The sequence below is a fragment of the Corvus cornix genome, chromosome 1A (assembly GCF_000738735.6).
Source record: "Corvus cornix cornix isolate S_Up_H32 chromosome 1A, ASM73873v5, whole genome shotgun sequence".
Taxonomy (NCBI): domain Eukaryota; kingdom Metazoa; phylum Chordata; class Aves; order Passeriformes; family Corvidae; genus Corvus; species Corvus cornix.
Window position 1 is genome coordinate 59,237,375 of NC_047057.1, and position 16,531 is coordinate 59,253,905.

General features: G+C 49.9%; 2 protein-coding genes and 1 long non-coding RNA gene across 3 annotated transcripts; all 3 read right to left on the bottom strand.

Annotated features, from left to right (window-relative positions):
* Positions 1-643: 643 nt before the first annotated feature.
* Positions 644-7,038, bottom strand: LOC104696481. The gene is given in 6 exon segments (XM_039571091.1): positions 644-1,173; positions 1,175-1,201; positions 1,881-1,972; positions 2,532-2,649; positions 6,525-6,888; positions 7,028-7,038. Coding segments are annotated over 6 exon segments (705 nt in total). The 3' UTR covers positions 644-1,080.
* On the bottom strand, positions 2,649-4,595 carry LOC109146157 (meiotic recombination protein DMC1 homolog). The gene is made up of 2 exons (XM_019292716.3): positions 4,188-4,595; positions 2,649-3,166 (listed from the first exon to the last, which is right to left on the bottom strand). The coding sequence occupies exons 1-2, from the start codon at positions 4,239-4,241 to the stop codon at positions 2,906-2,908; spliced, it is 315 nt and encodes a 104-aa protein (XP_019148261.1). The 5' UTR covers positions 4,242-4,595; the 3' UTR covers positions 2,649-2,905.
* A 4,527-nt stretch (positions 7,039-11,565) lies between the features above and the next one.
* Positions 11,566-16,163, bottom strand: LOC120411857. Its single transcript, XR_005604412.1, has 2 exons — positions 15,774-16,163; positions 11,566-12,296 (listed from the first exon to the last, which is right to left on the bottom strand). It is a non-coding gene; the product is annotated as an uncharacterized LOC120411857 (long non-coding RNA).
* Positions 16,164-16,531: the final 368 nt, after the last annotated feature.

Here is a 16,531-nt window from a genome sequence, read left to right on the forward strand (position 1 = left end):
GGGTAACAGAACATGGGATTTTAGTCAATGTTGCAGTTCTTGAAAAGTCTCTTTCTCATGCTAAAGGGAAAAAGGGTTTTCTTCAGCTGCACAAGGTTCCCAAACAGCCACCAACAGCAGACCTGCCCAGAAAGAAACAATCTGCTGTGGTGTAAAACATCTCTGCCATGAAAGATCTCACAGTTCCTTCACACTGCCAAACATGGGCCATCACATGGGGTTATTCATCTTTTTAAGGGTAAGTTATTTTGACCTGAACACAAAGGCTTCTTCGCCACAAGTCTCTAAAAGCCTCTCACTGCTTCTATATAGCCTGGCATAGGCACTGTTCACAATCTTCACAGGCCACACGAGGATTCTCCATCCCCCCATGTACTTCAGATGGATTAAAGAGACAGTTTGTGTGTGATATTACAGTTTCTTACCACGGCATGCAAGAAGGTTTTTAAGCTACGCGTGAGACTCGCGGCACCACCCTCTTTTCTCCCGTCGCCATTTCCAGCTGGGTCTCACGTGACTCACCTTCTCCTTCTCTCTGACTCTGAAGCCGCCACGTTGAAGGGTGTTCTTGTTCAGGCTTTATGGTGGAGAAAGCCTCGCTCCCTTTGTGCTGCTGGCTGCGTGGTGTCTCCTTCAGTTCAGCACGGAGTGTGCTGCCTGCAGACAGGAGGCTCTGCCGGCTCCCGTTGGCTCTGCATGGAGAGGAGAGGGACCCGCCAGTCCCAGGGAGCCGCAGCAGATGGGTTCAGCTGCGTGGCAGTCCCTGGCTGGTTTGAGCTGCCTGCGGCTCTGGGACAGTGCCCCCCCAGCGACCCAGGGTCCGTGCCGTGGCGTTGGGGAAGGGGGGGGGCAGGGGTCCTGGCCCAGTGGCTCGGAGGCTCCAAGGCCCCCCCACCTTCTGGCAGGCGAGCTGGGACAAAAGACAATTCCCGCCTTTCCGCGCAGTTTAAATATGTAAATTGTGAGAAGCGTCATCAGTCTAAAAGACTGTCCATCAACTCAGGGTCAACCCACTACAGGGAACACCTGCCAAATCAACCTCCAGGACCTGTGGAAAATAGTTTCCAGCTGAGTCGTGAGTCAAACTATTCCTCTCACAGACCTTTCAGCCACAGCCAGGAGCCACTCTGGACGGAAGATCCCCTCTGTGTCCATGGATGTGGCTTCTCCCTCGCTGCCCGCCCCCAGGGTCTGTGGGGAGCTAAAGGAGAAGGAAAGGAATGAACAGGGAATAAAGTATCCATAAATACAGCAGATATTGCCACATGCCCTCACAGAGGTCATACAGCAAATAATATCCCAAGCTATTGTGACTAAAGTCCCATTTAGCTGGGAAAAGCAAGAGGAAAGATGCCTGTTCCCCCATCTCTGACACCTTCCCTTTGTAGTGCCCGTCACCCTGGAGTGCCAGGACAAGGGGGAATAGCTTCCCACTGACACAGGGCAGGGATAGGTGGGATATTGGGAAGAAATTGTTCCCTGTGAGGGTGTTGAAGCCCTGGCACAGGTTGCCCAGAGAGGCTGTGGTTGCCCCTGGATCCCTGGCAGTGTCCAGGGCCAGGCTGGACAGGGCTTGGAGCAAGCTGGGATAGTGGAAGGTGTCCCTGCCCATGGAACTGGATGGGCTTTAATGTCCCTTCCCACCCAAACCATTCCAGGATTCCATGATTCTACAAAAGATGACAGGTGCTCAGCTTTGAGCTGGGAAGTTTAGGGAGTTAACTAAATGATCAAATTAAGTCCAAGCCACTAATATTTTAGGGAATGGTAACCTCTAGACAGTAGTAAACACTTAGATAGTCAAAGAAAGTGCCCAAATTAGCAAATATCCCAAGGCTGTGGGGTCTGAATATTGGATTGTAATGAGGTGAACCCCCCACCTGACCAGTGACTGCCAGGCAGTGACACAGCTGCGTCTTCCCAGTACGGAATTCCCCGAATAACCCCGTTAGGGACCCTGTTTCTATTCCTCCTGGAAGGAAAATAACAATTATTAATAAAAATTAAAAGGTCACATGCTACAAACTGATATCTATGTATCTAACCCACATATAAAATATTACATTTATATATATATATAATATAAAATTTAAACACTGAATTTGGCTAAAAGTTTCAAAACTAAGAGGGAAAACCACTTGTCATCCTGAGGTTTGTTTGTATTGTGGATAAGAAGTCCAGGTGTGTTTCTGAAGATGCTGAAGAGTTGAAATTGCTTGCTTTCATTTTTGGATTACCAGAGGAATGAGGAGATGGTGATGCCTGGTTTTGTTTTCACTAAACATGGCACGGACTTAAATAAACCAGAAACATCCAAAAACTGAAAGCTCTGGGTCTTGCATCACAACTAAAAGGATTAAAAACTATTTCTGCAGCTTTTAAAATAAAAGCAATTATTCAAGAGCAGTCCTAGAGGTCTTTCATCCAACCAAGACTTGCCTTACATGGTTCCATGCAAAGATCACACTCATGGGAAAACCCCACCCCAAAAACTGAGCCTAAGCAGGAAAGAGAAATAATAAAATGCTGACCTTGAAGCAGCTTATCCAGCTCTTTGGAGCCACGGGGGATCTGGATGATCTCTGACTGCCGCAGGTGGAATTCTGTGGTTGTGGTGAAACCCATGGGAACCAGTTCAGCTGCATCAGCCTGCGGGAAAACCCAACTGAGCAGTGCCAGGAGAGTTCACACCGTTTGTTAACCCCCCAGTAATTAATATTTCCTGCCTTGTGGAGAGGCGCCTGCATCATTCCATACACATTTCACAGACCTTGCATGGGTTGGTACCTCTGCACAGAACGGAAATTCTGCTCCAAGTAAAAGCTCCAACATCCCTTTTGTGTGTTTTAGGGAAATCCTTCCCTTCAGTTCAGTCCTGGTACATTCTGCCTTTTCCCATCACAAGTCAGGTCACACCTCCAATCACCTTTACTGCCCTTTGGAGACCTTCCAAATTCACCACAACACTTTCAGCCAGCAGAAATAAACCTGTGGAATATCCTGGGTTAAAGCTCCAGAACACCCTTACTGGGATTTTGTCAGCTTTGGTTTCACTGATGACTTTAATGTTCAGCAGCTCCTTCTCTGGTGCATAAGCCATGGCCTTCACCATGTGAAATCCAGCTTCTTCCAGCCTCTTCCCATCACTGGCATTTATGCCACACTGCTGGGAGGGAGGGAGAGAGGGATGGAGGGAGGGAAAAAGACACTTGTTAGTATTTTTGAATTGTTCTGGGTTTTTTTCTCACAGAGCACAAGTACAAATTTAGCAAAGAAGTTTGTAGATTCACGTTGTTTTGAAGGAAAAGAGTTTAGGTTGGATATTAGCAAGGAATACTTCCCTGTGAGGGGGGGGGAGGCCCTGGCACAGGGTGCCCAGGGAAGCTGTGGCTGCCCTTGGATCCCTGGCAGTGTCCAAGGCCAGGCTGGATGGAGCTTGGAGCAACCTGGGCCAGTGGAAGGTGTCCCTGCCCGTGGCAGGGGATGGACCGGGATGAGTTTTTAAGGTCCCTTCCACCCCAAACCATTCCGGCATTCCAGGGTTCCAGCTTTAGCGGGGCCCTGCCGGAGCCAGCAGCGCCCCCTGCCCGCGGCCTGGAGCTCCCCGCGTTCCCTGCCCGGGTCCCCTCACGGTGCCCAATTCCAGCCCTTTGTTTAATGCCCCTCGCGGCCCTGCTCGGGAGCGCGCACGGGCACGGCAGGAGCGGGAAGCAGCGCCGGGAATGGGACGGGACCGGGCTGCGGGAGCTCGGCCCTCAGGCTGCGCGGACCTTGCTTTAGTGGCCTTTGTTCTTTTTTCCCCCCTTTTCCTTTTGTCCTTCCCTCCTTTTTCTTTTTGTTTCCTCCTGTATGGAAAATCACGCTATGAGAAGCCAGCGTCCATAAAGGAGACAGAGGATGCCTGAAACTTTATTCGAATAAAGGGAGAGAAACCACTGGGACACTCACTCGTGGGGTTTTCTCTCTCGAGGTTTAGGAGGGTGCAGCCTCCTTTTACCCTAAACTCCCACTTGCTGCCCTCTTCCTTTCCCCATTGGCTGAGGTACTAGGAAGGTACAGCCTTCCTGAACCGCCTACCACATATCCCCCTTTGTACCCGTCATTTTACCCCAAAGCTCAGAAACTCAGGCGTGTGCAGCCCCATTTGTGTGTTTCAGGAGGCAGACTGTCCGGGCTCTGTAACAAACCTGCCGCTTGAAGTTGGTAGAGAACTGCACCCCAGATGACATCCCAGTGTTCATCGCCCGGCTCCAGATGGCTGCAGAGGCATTCCGACAGCTCAGCCAAGGGAAGAAGGGGAGGCAGAACAAGAAGAAAGGGCCAGCAGGGGCAGTGCTGGAACAAACGGGGAGCGCAGAGGGGCACGGATGAAGGTGGGGGGGACACCTCAGCTCCCGGCCCAGCAAGGCCGGATCGAGGCCGGGCACAGCCACGGATCCGGGCACAGCAGCTCGGGAGGTGCCGCTGCTCCGGGGGCACCTCTGGTAGAGCACACGGAGCCTCGGGCACACACAGGGAGTTTGCCTTGCCCTGAAGCCCTGATTCTCGGTAGTTCTGGTGCCAACACCCACTTCTGCTGTGCCTTCTGCACGGCAGGCAGATGGAACCTTCCCAAAGGGATGCTCTCACTAACAGGCCGTGTCCTTCTCTGCCCCTTCTCCGGGCAGAGGGAATGCTGACCCTCCGAGCAAGACCCCCGAGCGAGGCCGAGTTCATCGACTACTTCCAGAAAACCCAACGGGCTTTTAACTCCTTGGTAAGACATGGAAGAGTTTCCATCCCATGCAGGGACAGGGCTTTTCCCCATGTATCCCAGCAGCAAGTGCTTAGAGGGAAATTTGAGCCAAAGAAAACACTGCCAAGGGACAAAGGTGTGAATTCCATGTTCCTCAGAACCCAGGACAAACCTTGTGTCAGGCTTGTGCAGGTTTTCTGGGACAAGCTGCTAAACCACAACTGGAAGCATCAAGTCCAGGATGGGACGGAGCAGCCAGAGGGTTGCAGCGCCTGGGTCTTTTCAGATCCAGGCCTGGGAAGTCTCTGCTTGACTGAAGTCAGTCAAGTAACTGAAGTCCCCCATTGTCCCAATATTCCTGGCTCCTCTCTTTCTCCCCTGCCAGACCCTCTGGATTAAGAAGGGGATGAAAAGCAGGAGCACAAAGATGTTCCCAGTGCTGCCAGCTCTGCTCAGTGAAATACAAGAGGCCAGGAGGGTAGCGAGGCAGCAGGAATTCTGTCAGTTGTGACCAAACTTGTCAACGCATCCTACAAGCTCCTTCCTGGGCAGTTATGAATAAGGAAACCCCAGAGATTGTAAACAACCTTAATGCAGGACACCAAGCTCCAGCCTTTTCTTTGAGAAGCAAATATGGATAATCTGTGCCTGCTCAGGATCGGAAGCAGCAGCTGATCTCCCTGGCAGAGCTGGGACTCCGTGGTGAAGCCCTGCCACGCTCCTCCCCACGTGGCTGCCAAGTCCCAGGGAAGTGCCAGTTCGCTGGGTCACCCTGCTGCCAGCAGTTATTTCCCACCTCCCACTCCACGTGAATGTTTAATCTGTGGCATTTCAAATGCTTCGCTGGGAGTGGGGAGCCTGTCTCCCATGGCAGCAGTGCCAGGAGCCCAGGACAGGAGAAGGAGCTGAATGGAAGCACAAACTGGAGAGGTTTCTCACCACAGCTCAGCTGATTGCTGCTAGTTAATTCTTGCAGTAAATTAATCCCAAGTGTTTGCTCCTCCATTCTGCCACAGTTCACCTCAAATACCACTGGCAAAATGTCAAGATCATAAAAGCCCATTTCCCTTCTCTCTCTCTGGCCCATAACCAAAGCAGCCGTGTAGAACAACATGGAGTATTTATGGGAGAGCTGATTCACTTGGGAAAAAAACCTAAGCCCTAAAGAAACAAAACCACCCCAAATTTCAACCTGAAAACACGTGGGAGCACACAAAACTCTGTTAAGCCAGAGAGGAGATTACAGACCAGAAAAAGCCAAAAGATGGGCTCTGCTTCGATACACTCTCTGACTGATAATTCCAGAGGAAATTCCCCACGGATCATAAGCAAGCACCTCTAATTTTTGCTCTGGAATCATTACTGCCTTGGCTGTCTGTGGAAGTGTTTCAAACATCCAGGGAGGGTTCGGGGGCTTGGCTGGGTTGTTTATGGCTAATCCTGACAGGCCCAGGACACAACACTTGGAATGCTCCAGAACGGCTCAGCTTTGCTACTTCAAAGACTTTCACACCCAGGGAACTGAGCGGTCCCAGATATAAACACCACGTTTGATACAAATCTGATATAAATTTAATTTGGCTGCCAGCATTAGAGCTGGTTCCACGCACAGACACACTGCTGCGAGCTGCCACTTCAGGAGCTCCCGGCGACATGGACACGACCCACAACTCCCACCTCCTCAGCCCAGAGTCCATCCAGCGCCCACAGAGAGCTGCTGGGAGCTGGAATCCTCCCTGCTCCCCACGCCTGGCAAACCCTGCCTCCACCTCCGGCCCCCACCTCTCACCTCCTGGAAAAAAGGAGCTGCGTCCTGCTGGGTGCTCGCGGCTCCGGGCAGAAGCCGCCCTTCGGGCAGGGGGATGGGCCGGGCAGCTCCGGTGACTGTAATTCCTCGATGGTTTTGTGTTTTCCTGCATTTCCCCGGGCCGGGGGGAAAGCGGGGAGAGGCGCCGGGCGGCCAGCGAAGAGCCCGACCCGGCACTGGGTGGCGCCGGGGGCTTTTATCACGTGCGGCGCGGCGCGACCGCGACAGAGGCGTCCCCGCCGCTGCCTGCCGCCCCGCGCGCGGCTCCTGCCCGCCCCCGGCGCCACTGACCCCACCCCCCGTGTCCCCACACTGGGAAACGCCGCGGGAAATCGCGCTGAGAGCGCTGGGTCCGCGTCGGGGTTGGGGTCACGTTCAGGCAGCCAAAGAGATGGTTCGGGGTCCTTCGGGCCGCCATTTTCATTCCTACCCAACGCGCATGTGCGTGATGCCGCCATCTTTGAAAGGACAAATAAGCTACGTACCGAACCGCCATCTTTGGTGTGGCATCACGTGACTTCCCAATTCGTCGCCATCTTGGGTGCTGGCGGAAGTCATTTCCGGCTAGGCCGCCATTTTTGGTATGGTACCATTAAGGCCCCGGACCTCACAAGTGTGTCTGTCTAATCAGCTGCCCGAAGCGCCCCCGCGACCCCCGCCGCCGATGCTGCGCTTTCAGCGCGATTTTTCGCGGCGTTTCCCGATGTGGGGACACGGCTGGTGGTATCAACGGCGCGGGGGCTGGGCGGGAGCCGCGCGAGCGGCAGCAGGCACCGACGGGGACGCTTTTGTCGCGGTCCAGCCGCGTCCGCCATTTCGAGTGTGGCTCAACCCCGACCCGCCCTCTGGAGCGTCCTGTCACGTGATTTTTGCCGCTTCCACCATCTTGAGAGTGGCGAACTGCGACTGCCTTTCCGGGCCGCCATCTTGAGAGTGGCAGAGGGGCAGCTCCATTCCGCTCCCCTCACGGGCCCCGCCGGGCCGCCCCCTCCGCTGCCGTTCTCCTCAGGCACCGCCCGCACGGCGGCCGCTCCTTCCATCGCCACGGCGCCGCTCAGCCACGGCCGGGCCCGCCTGCGCTCCTGACCCTCCTTCACCCCTCCGCTCTGTTTGCGGACATCGCCCCGCTCGGCCCCGCCTCTTGCCCTTCGCACGCTTCCCCAGGCACGGAGGCCGCCGGTGTCTCGTGTCACCCAGCGGGGGACAGCGGGGGACAGCAGGCAGGGCCAGGGCGCTGGGCCGGCAGTGCCGGTGTCTGTCACCCGGTGGCAGCACCGCCGCAGAGCTCAGCCAAGGGCGCGACACGTTTGGGTCCGAGAAAAAAGCGGGGACAGAGCTGGTTTCTTTTCCTTCACCCCCATCGTATTTTCTTACGTTTTCAGGCGCTTTATTGTTTCATTCGTATGTAAAAACGTTATGTCATTATTTTCAAACCCTACAGATCTATATTCAGAGTTTCTTATATTCCTGTATATAATATAGTAGTTAGAGAGGGTTTGTTTCGAAATGAATTAATATATAAATTAGTATTACTTGCCAGTATATATAAAATAAAGACAGAGTGGTAATCACACAGGAAGGACAGAGGGACACAAAGAGGGAAACAAGGACAGAGAGAGGAAATGACCACGGCAGGTGGGTGTGGGGGGAAGATGGGCAAGGCACAGCAGAGGGATGGAGAAAGAGAGGGACGGGCAGCAGCACAGAGGGTTATAAAGAGAAGAGTGCAGTGAGGGAGAGGGACTGAGCAGCAGATCCAGACAGGTACAGGCAAAAGGACAGTGAGAGGGACATACAGTCACGGTGCAGGGCAAAGGAACAAGGAGAGGAAGAAAATGCGGGCAGGGAGGGAGACAGACAAAAAGGAGAGACAATAGGGAGAGAGACTGAGCAATATTTATTAAATAAATATTGAGTATTTACTTAAAGAAAAACAAGAACGAGAGAGTGAAGTAGTGAAAGGGAATGGGATGGGGAACACACAGGACAAGAAAGGAACACAAAAGACACACCAGAGAGACAGAAGAAAAGTGGTGGAAAGTTGGATATAAGGCTGAAAGAAAATCAGGAACAAACCCCAGGACTTATTAGAGAGTATGGCTGATGAACATGTAATGTAAATAAACCACCAGCTCAAACAGAACCATTTACTGCCATGGTTCGGCCTGGGACTCAACATCTGCCTCTTGGTAGGGCCATAAACCCCCTGATAAAACATGAGGTGAAAGCTGATGGATGATGTGCACCAGGTTGGGTCCTGCTCAGCCCTAATCCCAGCCTGTGCCACCTGTGAACACCCTGATCTCCCAACCTTCTCTCAGGGAAATTTCACCTTTATCCTTTCTCTTCCCCTCCCAGTATCTCACTGTGCTCTGAATGAACATGATGAGAGGCTTCTCTGTTGCAGGTTCTTTGGAAATCCTATGGTGACTTTGAGACTGAGCAAGAGGGGCATGAGAAAAGCAGGAACATTTCCTGACGGTTCCTGCAGCACACACAGCACGTCAAGGTGTGTGTGGGCAGCCAGGACACAGAGCTGGCCCTGAACCTGGCCCACAGGCAGGGAAAGCCTGGGCTGCCTTGGGTCAAATCAACCCAAACTCAGTCCCATGCCTGTGCTCTGAAGGGGCAGAGAAGTTTCCCCACTATGGATAACTATGGAGGTTCATCCCCACTATGGAGGTTCATCTCCATGCAAGAATTAATGCATCACCTTCTCCTGGTGGTGTTTCTTGGCATTTTCATTGGTCACAAACAAATGCATTTCAGGAGTTTTTAACTATTACTGACCAAGTATTTTTGTTTTGAAAAACAGCCAAGAAAACACCATGGACAGGCAACAATTCCATTTGAACAGTCTCTGAATTTCCAGTTACTTGAAAGGAAAAGTAATAGGGTAAGTGCAAGAGTGTATAGCCATTGCCAATAGAATCAGTAAGTTTTCCAGCATTGCTTTTGGCATTTCATGGGAAAAAACCCATTCAGCCCAAGATTCTTACATTCTTTCCCTAACAAACAATTTCACCAACGAATAGCTCGATCTGGGTCACCTTCCCTTAATTTCCACCTGTGTCCACAATCCTGGCAGGAGCTTGGAGAGCAGCAGAGTCACTTTGTGACTCTGCTGTGTTCAGTTGTTTAAATCAGGCCAGTCCCCCTGCCAGTTCACACACAGCAGCTTTGGCCTCCCCTTCCCCAGCAGTGAATCCACTCCTCGTCTGTGAAGCTGCACCTCCAGCAGAGACAGAAGGATCCACCCAATGCTGTGCTGGGAAGGCCAAGACCACAGGGAAGGATGACAGTGTCAGCCCTTGAGATTAAAAATAAGAAAAACAACGTGAGGAAGTGACAAAAAGTCCAATCTGACTGAGGCTCCTGCAGGTGGCATTTTATGGTTCTGCAGTGTGTACTTCCTCTGAGTTCAAAAATAATCCCCTCATAGGAGCATTAACTTCTCCATTAAGCCTCTTTGGTTATTAAGATTCAGGGATTTATTACATCCAGCTTTATTTCCTGTAACCTTCCCAGTTACTTCTCTGTTTCAAAAAAAAAAAGAGGGTAATAAATAAAGAGAGACGAACACAACTATAACCTTTTCCTTGCTCTTCAGGATTCCCTAACATCAAACACCTCGCACTGCAGAAGAAAGAACAGCTTGTTTTTACACATCTAAATTCCTTCAAGTTTTAGTATCATCTGTTTCCTGGCATTATGAGAAGTGAGAAGTGTTTTGCACAGCACAATGAATAAAATGGTCTAATTTTCAGAAGACACAATTGCATGAGAACAGACAGCAAACCTGCCTCAAGGTTTGGGCACAGATTTCCCTTTTTGCACTCTGAGCTTTCTTTTGAGTCCCGCCTGAAATTCTGAGTTTCCTAGTACTCTGCCCCAGTCCTTCCCTCTCCTTCAGTGCCACTGGCATATGAAAAGAAAGGAATTTTCTTTAGCACTGGATATCAGCCTTAACACCACAAGGCAAGAAACCTGCCTGCTGCTTCCACGACTGCTCAGGCCAAGAATGCCAACTCAGTGAGAGCTGCCATGTCCTTCCTTTGCTCAGAGCTTGTAGTGGGACAAGCAGCACAAACCCCAGCAGATTAGAATCACCTATACCCGAAACTTTCCAGTGTGAACCACCCAAAACACAGAAGGGTCCCCCAAAACCCACAGCACACAACATCCCAAATTACCAAATACCTCAGTATTGAGGTATTGTTCTGTGCAACACTCACCCTTTACAAAATGAGATACAGACACGTGCCAGGGGTCTCAGGTACACGGCAAACCAACATCATGGGCCTATCTCCATGAGTACAACGTACCTTTGCAGGCACCTGCCTCGTGTCACACTGCTCCCAGCAGGCTGGGGAGAACCCCCCGTCCCTCTCAGCCCTCCCTGCTCTGGCTGGGGTGCAGAGTGTCCCCCACACCCTTGTCTGGCTCGGACAAACCCATGGAACACGTGCAGTCAACACCAACTGATGGATCTCTGCGCACGCAGGACTCGCTTTCCTGTCTTGTCACCAAGTGATGCAGAGCCATGAAATGCTGCAGCACCTTCTGCAGGCCAAGACACACTTGGATGCTGGCAACAAACTGTACAAAACAGTGTTCTCTTTCACGTGACTGAGATCTTTAATCCTCTGCTAACACGAACAGTCCATGGGAGAGGTGCTGCCAAACACCTCTGCAAACCTACACTACTGCTTACATGAAAGTTCCTTACCAACCACCTCCTGTAAGGAGCCTGAAGCAGCAGACTGATGGATTTCAATCCTAAATCAGGTTCTCTACATTCTTTCTCTGCCCCTTCTCTACAACCCTTTCCTTCAATTTGCTCTTCCATTCTTCAATTTTCTCCTAGTTCTGTCTAAAACAATGCATATAAACAATAATACAGATAACAATACATCAAGTTTAGATAAAAGCACTGATGTTACGGCTTTCTTACAGATAACAGAAGTTTCCTAAGAACTCTCCTGGAACAGGGAAAGAAGAGAAACCACATAGACTTTTAATGCAATACTCTAAAACCAGCAAGCAATTTAGTCTTGTATATTAAATGTTAAAAATCACATGCATAATTATAGAATGCTTTATAGTTAAAAAAACATTTCAAAACCCAACCCTGACAGTTTACCTGCAACTGCTATAAAATATCTATTTTATATCTATCTCTAGATGTGTATATATAGAAACATGATGATTTTCTGTAATGTTCTTACAGGCATTTTAAGTCTGCTTGGCTTCACAGGTGCTTTTCTGCCAAAGGCATTCCAATCTATTTTGATCCTAAATAAAGGTTTGGAAAGCTGAGTTTCATGAGAACTGGTTCATATTTTTATTATTCTTAACTTGGGAGTTTCCCTTGGCACCAAAATCAGGGAGTCAACCTACCACGTTCTTGAAGGGCCATAAGATCCCAGATATCCAATCCCCAATTCCCTCAGGATTTGTTCATTGAAGCTTTTCAGGGTTAATTTAGCAAATGTAAGGTTTTGGTGATTTCATGATCAAAACAGCAATAAATCTGTGAAAAAGAAACTTAACTAAAGCCGGCTAAAAGCGGTCCCTGCTGATGGCTCATTGAAACACCTCATGAAAAGGAGGTGGGATTGATTAAATACTCACAAACCCATCCTGCCAAGACCAGAGTTCTCTGCCCACCAGGCACACAGCAGCCAGCAGGGACCTCCTCCCTCCGCATCCAGGGAGCTGCAGCCACTCAGGGAACACCAACTTAGACCTGGGCTGGGAACAAGAGAGGAACAAGGAATATTTTTAAGTCATTTCAACCTCAGTGGTGTCCAGACCTGGGAGAAAACACTTCCCACACCACTCCTGGAATTTTCTGCCCTGTCCCTTCCAGGTTTGGAAGGTTTCTGTGGGAGCCTGACTTACTTGTGCAGTTCAGAAGCTGCACATGCCTAAAGCATTCCCTTGGGAACATGAAGCTTCCCTCGTGCATTTCACTTCTTTATCCCAAATATTCTCCCCAATTATCCACAATCTAGAAAGAAAAAAAGGGAAAAGAAGGAAGACCAATTAATTCTGACGTAAGGAATGTTGATTATCCAACACACTTCCAGGTGAAAAAACATTTCTGCCACTCTAACAAATCCACTTTATATTGTCTCAATTAAATATTAATTATTTAAATGTTGTATTAAAAATCTTACGGACACAACACCTGGAATTCTCAAAAACGGCTCAGCTTTGCTACTTGAAGGACTTTCCCACCCAGGGAACCGAATGGTCCCAGATATAAACACCACATTTTATACAAATCTGATAGGAATTTGATATTGTTTGGCTACTAAACTTTTCCAAAAGCTGTGGAGTCAAGGCTGGAAATCCTCACTGAGGCTTTCCCATGTCACATCTGGATTTACCCTTGGGAAAACCCTGCTCTGAGGACTTGGCTTTAAAGAGGTTCCACTTGATATTATAGACACAGAATTCCTTTGGGATTTGACATTTCCTGCACCTCCAAACACATTAAAAGAATGAAGTGCAGAGTCCTGAGGCTCAATTATTCCCATTCTCCTCGCATCCCTTTTCTCAGCTCCACGTGGATTTGGGCCTCCTCTGAAGGTCTGGAAAGGAATTTAGGAATCCCTTTCTGTTGGTTTGGTTTCCAGCTTTTTCTCTGAGGTGGCCCAAAAGGCAAAAAAAGAAAAAAAAACCCAGAAAAGCACAAAATCCCAGCCCCTCCCAAGATGCAGCTCCTCACACCAAACCTTGGGAGAATCCATGGTGGTTCTAACACTGCTTCAATCCCACCTGGAGCTGAGCTTCCAGGGTGCTCTGCCTAATCTACATCCAAACCTGGATACCCCAAAGCCTGCAGGAAAAGAGGAGGCGAAGTGAAGGGGAGAGGGGAAAAAATGGAGTTTTGGGTTTTTCCTCTGTGCACAACAGGATTGAAGAGTGGGATGGAGAGGTTTTATGGAAAAGAAGTATCAAAGGCTGCTTAATTCCCAGCAATTAGTGCTGCTGAGGTTGAATCCAAGAGGACAAATCCACTAGGATCAAACAGGAGTGGTTGACAGGATGGGTTATGACACAGATCTGCAAAGCTGGAGCCTTCTTTCTTCTCCAGGGCTGTCCCAGAAATTCTCCACATCCGGAATCTCCACATCCGGATGTAATTCCAGTCTCCCCACTGGGGAGGATGGACTTGGATATCCCAGGTTACTGGCGAGGCTAAAACAATAAAGTTATGCAATGATCAAGGAGTTTTTCCCAAGGAAAGGACATATTCTTTGAAACTGGGATAAGCTATCCCATGGCTTTCTCCAGGAAGAGTCACAGCTGGATATGGTCTCCCATAAAGGATTCCATATGGGCTCACCTTTTTCTTGGAGCTTGGCTGAATTCAGCAGCAATGCCAGGGAATGTGGCTATTTGAGGGTTTTGGCAGATTGGGTTCATTTGTCTTTTTAGGCTTTCTTTCTTTCTCTCAGTCTTCCCACTGGATTGTGGGAAGGAATATGTCAATCTAATTAGATTCCTTTTCTTTTGGACAATTTTTGCATGATTCCTGTACAAAATAAGGCCCCCTATCAGGATGTTTTTCCCTGCCATTCCCCAGCAGTTTTATCTGCCAGCCCATTCCCTATGTTAGCTGGGGTCTTCCCAGATTTCTGAGCTTCACAAGGCAGGAGATGGACAGGTGGGAACTGAACACTCCCGAGGAATTGCGTGGTAACACCTCCATGTTTGACAGCTGATCCTTGTGCTGAAAGGATCCCTCTTTCTTCCCTTCAGGCAATTCCAAGGCTCACTGCTCCCATCTGGGAAGAGTCCCCAGTCTGGATCTTCTCATGGAAGAATATCCCTGCAGCCTTCCCTGCTGGGATCCTGCTCAGGAATCCATGGGGTACAAGTTTAGCCCAGTTCTAATTCCAAAGCATTTGGTGTCTGCCTTACCCGGCTGGAGTCTGCTTCCAACTCTGTTCTTGCTGCTTCTGCTGCTTTCCATTTCCCAGGAATTCCACCAACGGAGAGACAGTGTTTTCACCTCCTCCAGGATTCCCTCTGTCTGGGTGCTGGAAGAATATCAAAACCTGGGCCTCCAGAGCTTTACTATCAGGAATTCCATCCCTGGATTTGTTCATTTCCAAATATTACCTCTTCTCAACAAAGCCCTGGGCATCCAAGGAATGTAGAAATGGATGTGCTAACTGCTGGTTGCACCTGTGGAATGTCAGAGCTTGGAAAAATGGGCAGTTTGGGCTTTTCCTGGTGGTACCTGTGAGGTGTGTTTTACCTAAGAGCTCTTCCCATGTCTTTCCCTGTACCCACCAAAAATCCACCTGTTTATTCCCCAGCTGCTTCCTCCCTCTTTTCCTTTACCCAACAGAATTTTAACAGGTGAATATTCCCGTCTGTAATAGCACCCTTCATTCCAAACCTAATGACAAATGAATCATTTCCTTTGACCTTCATTATTAGGATTTTACCAAGAGCTGGTGGATGGAAAATGATCCTCTCCTGGCCCCTGCTGGATTCCTGGAGCAGGGATTCTTTTCCTCTTTCCCCCACCCCCTTTTCGGGCTTTGTTCCACAGCTTTTGCTTCCAATCCTTGGATCCTTTCCTTCACTCCAGGAGCTCCCAGCAGTTCCATGCTTTTTTTTCTCTCATCCTGGTAATTTCTGCAAGAACAGATCTGTGCATTTCAGTTCCCTTCTCTTTTCTCCAACAGCTCCCACCAATCCAGATCTAAAGCTGACACAAGGAGCTCTCAGTGACCACAGATCCAAACCCAGACCTTGCCATCCCTAAACCAGCAACTCCAAACACACAGTACTGGAAAATTTGCATTAATTCAAGCTTAACATTTAGGACACACCTCAGGCTGCAGCACAAGGTCAGTGCAGACACATGATCCACAGGAGCCGTGGGATTTTCTGCTCTTCCTGCAATGGTATTTATGCCTGAGCAGTTCAGAACAAAGCCTGAGCAGACAGGACGGGAGAATAAACACCAAGCAATGACCCTTGTGCTTGGCAGGGGCCTGGGGCATCCCAGTCCAGGATATTTGCTTCTTTTCCCTTTTTTCAATGCAATTAACCTGGCATGGGGACTTTTTAATCCATCCAGACAATGAGACACATTTCCTGAAACACATCCTCCATATAAATGGGAAGTATGGAAAAGCTCACTGCCACATTCAGAAACCCTTCAGCAAAGCACTTGGAAAAGCAAGAGTGGTGGGGGATTACCTGGAGCGCTGGGGAACCAAAGCGAAGAGGCAAACCAGCACACAGCAAACAGCAGCCACTGCTTCTCACTCCAGTTGCTACAGCCAGTGCAGCTTCCCTGGAATTTCCTGCTCAGCTCCTCTTCCAAGCTCAACGGGTGACCAAACAGGCACTCCAATGTCACAGTGGCTTGTGGTGCCGGATGGTGAGGTGCCAACCTTCCGAAAACGTCTCCAAGGCGAAGCCGCCAGGCAGGACCACCACACACTCACACACACATACACGCACATGGATAGCTCCAGAAAACGGGTCAATGACAAAGATGTAGGAAGGGTCTTCATATGGGGTTCCACGGGAGGGGTTTATTGCAGCCACTCGCGTGAAGGGATCCAGAGACGAAGACAAAGAACAATGGAGGGTCCAGGTTTAAATACAGGAGCGGAGGGAGCATCAGAGACCAATGATCTGAGGGCACAGGGGCGGTCCACAGGCGGGGCTAGGGAATGGCAGCCAGTGGGAACCTCTGAGGGAGTGGTGATGGGCAAGGGCCAATGGGGGAACAGGGAGTGGAGAACCTTCTAGGGCACGGACATATAAGGTAACAAGGGGCAGGGAGGCCAATGGGCCAACCAGGAAAGCAGAACTGGGGTACATTAACATAGCAAAGCAGAGAAGTCTAGGGGGAAGGCTTTTTGTCTCCCTAACTTGGGCAGGATCTTTGGTACTAGGGACTGTCCCACTTATGGACACTCTTCGTCCCTAGTACTGCAGGCCCACTG

Excerpts from the sequence above, each read along its gene's own strand:
- LOC109146157 (XM_019292716.3), bottom strand. The coding sequence starts at position 4,241 with ATGAACACTGGGATGTCATCTGGGGTGCAGTTCTCTACCAACTTCAAG. Across the intron at positions 3,167-4,187 it reads CTACCAACTTCAAGCGGCAG|CAGTGTGGCATAAATGCCAG; the intron begins GTTTGTTACAGA and ends CCTCCCTCCCAG.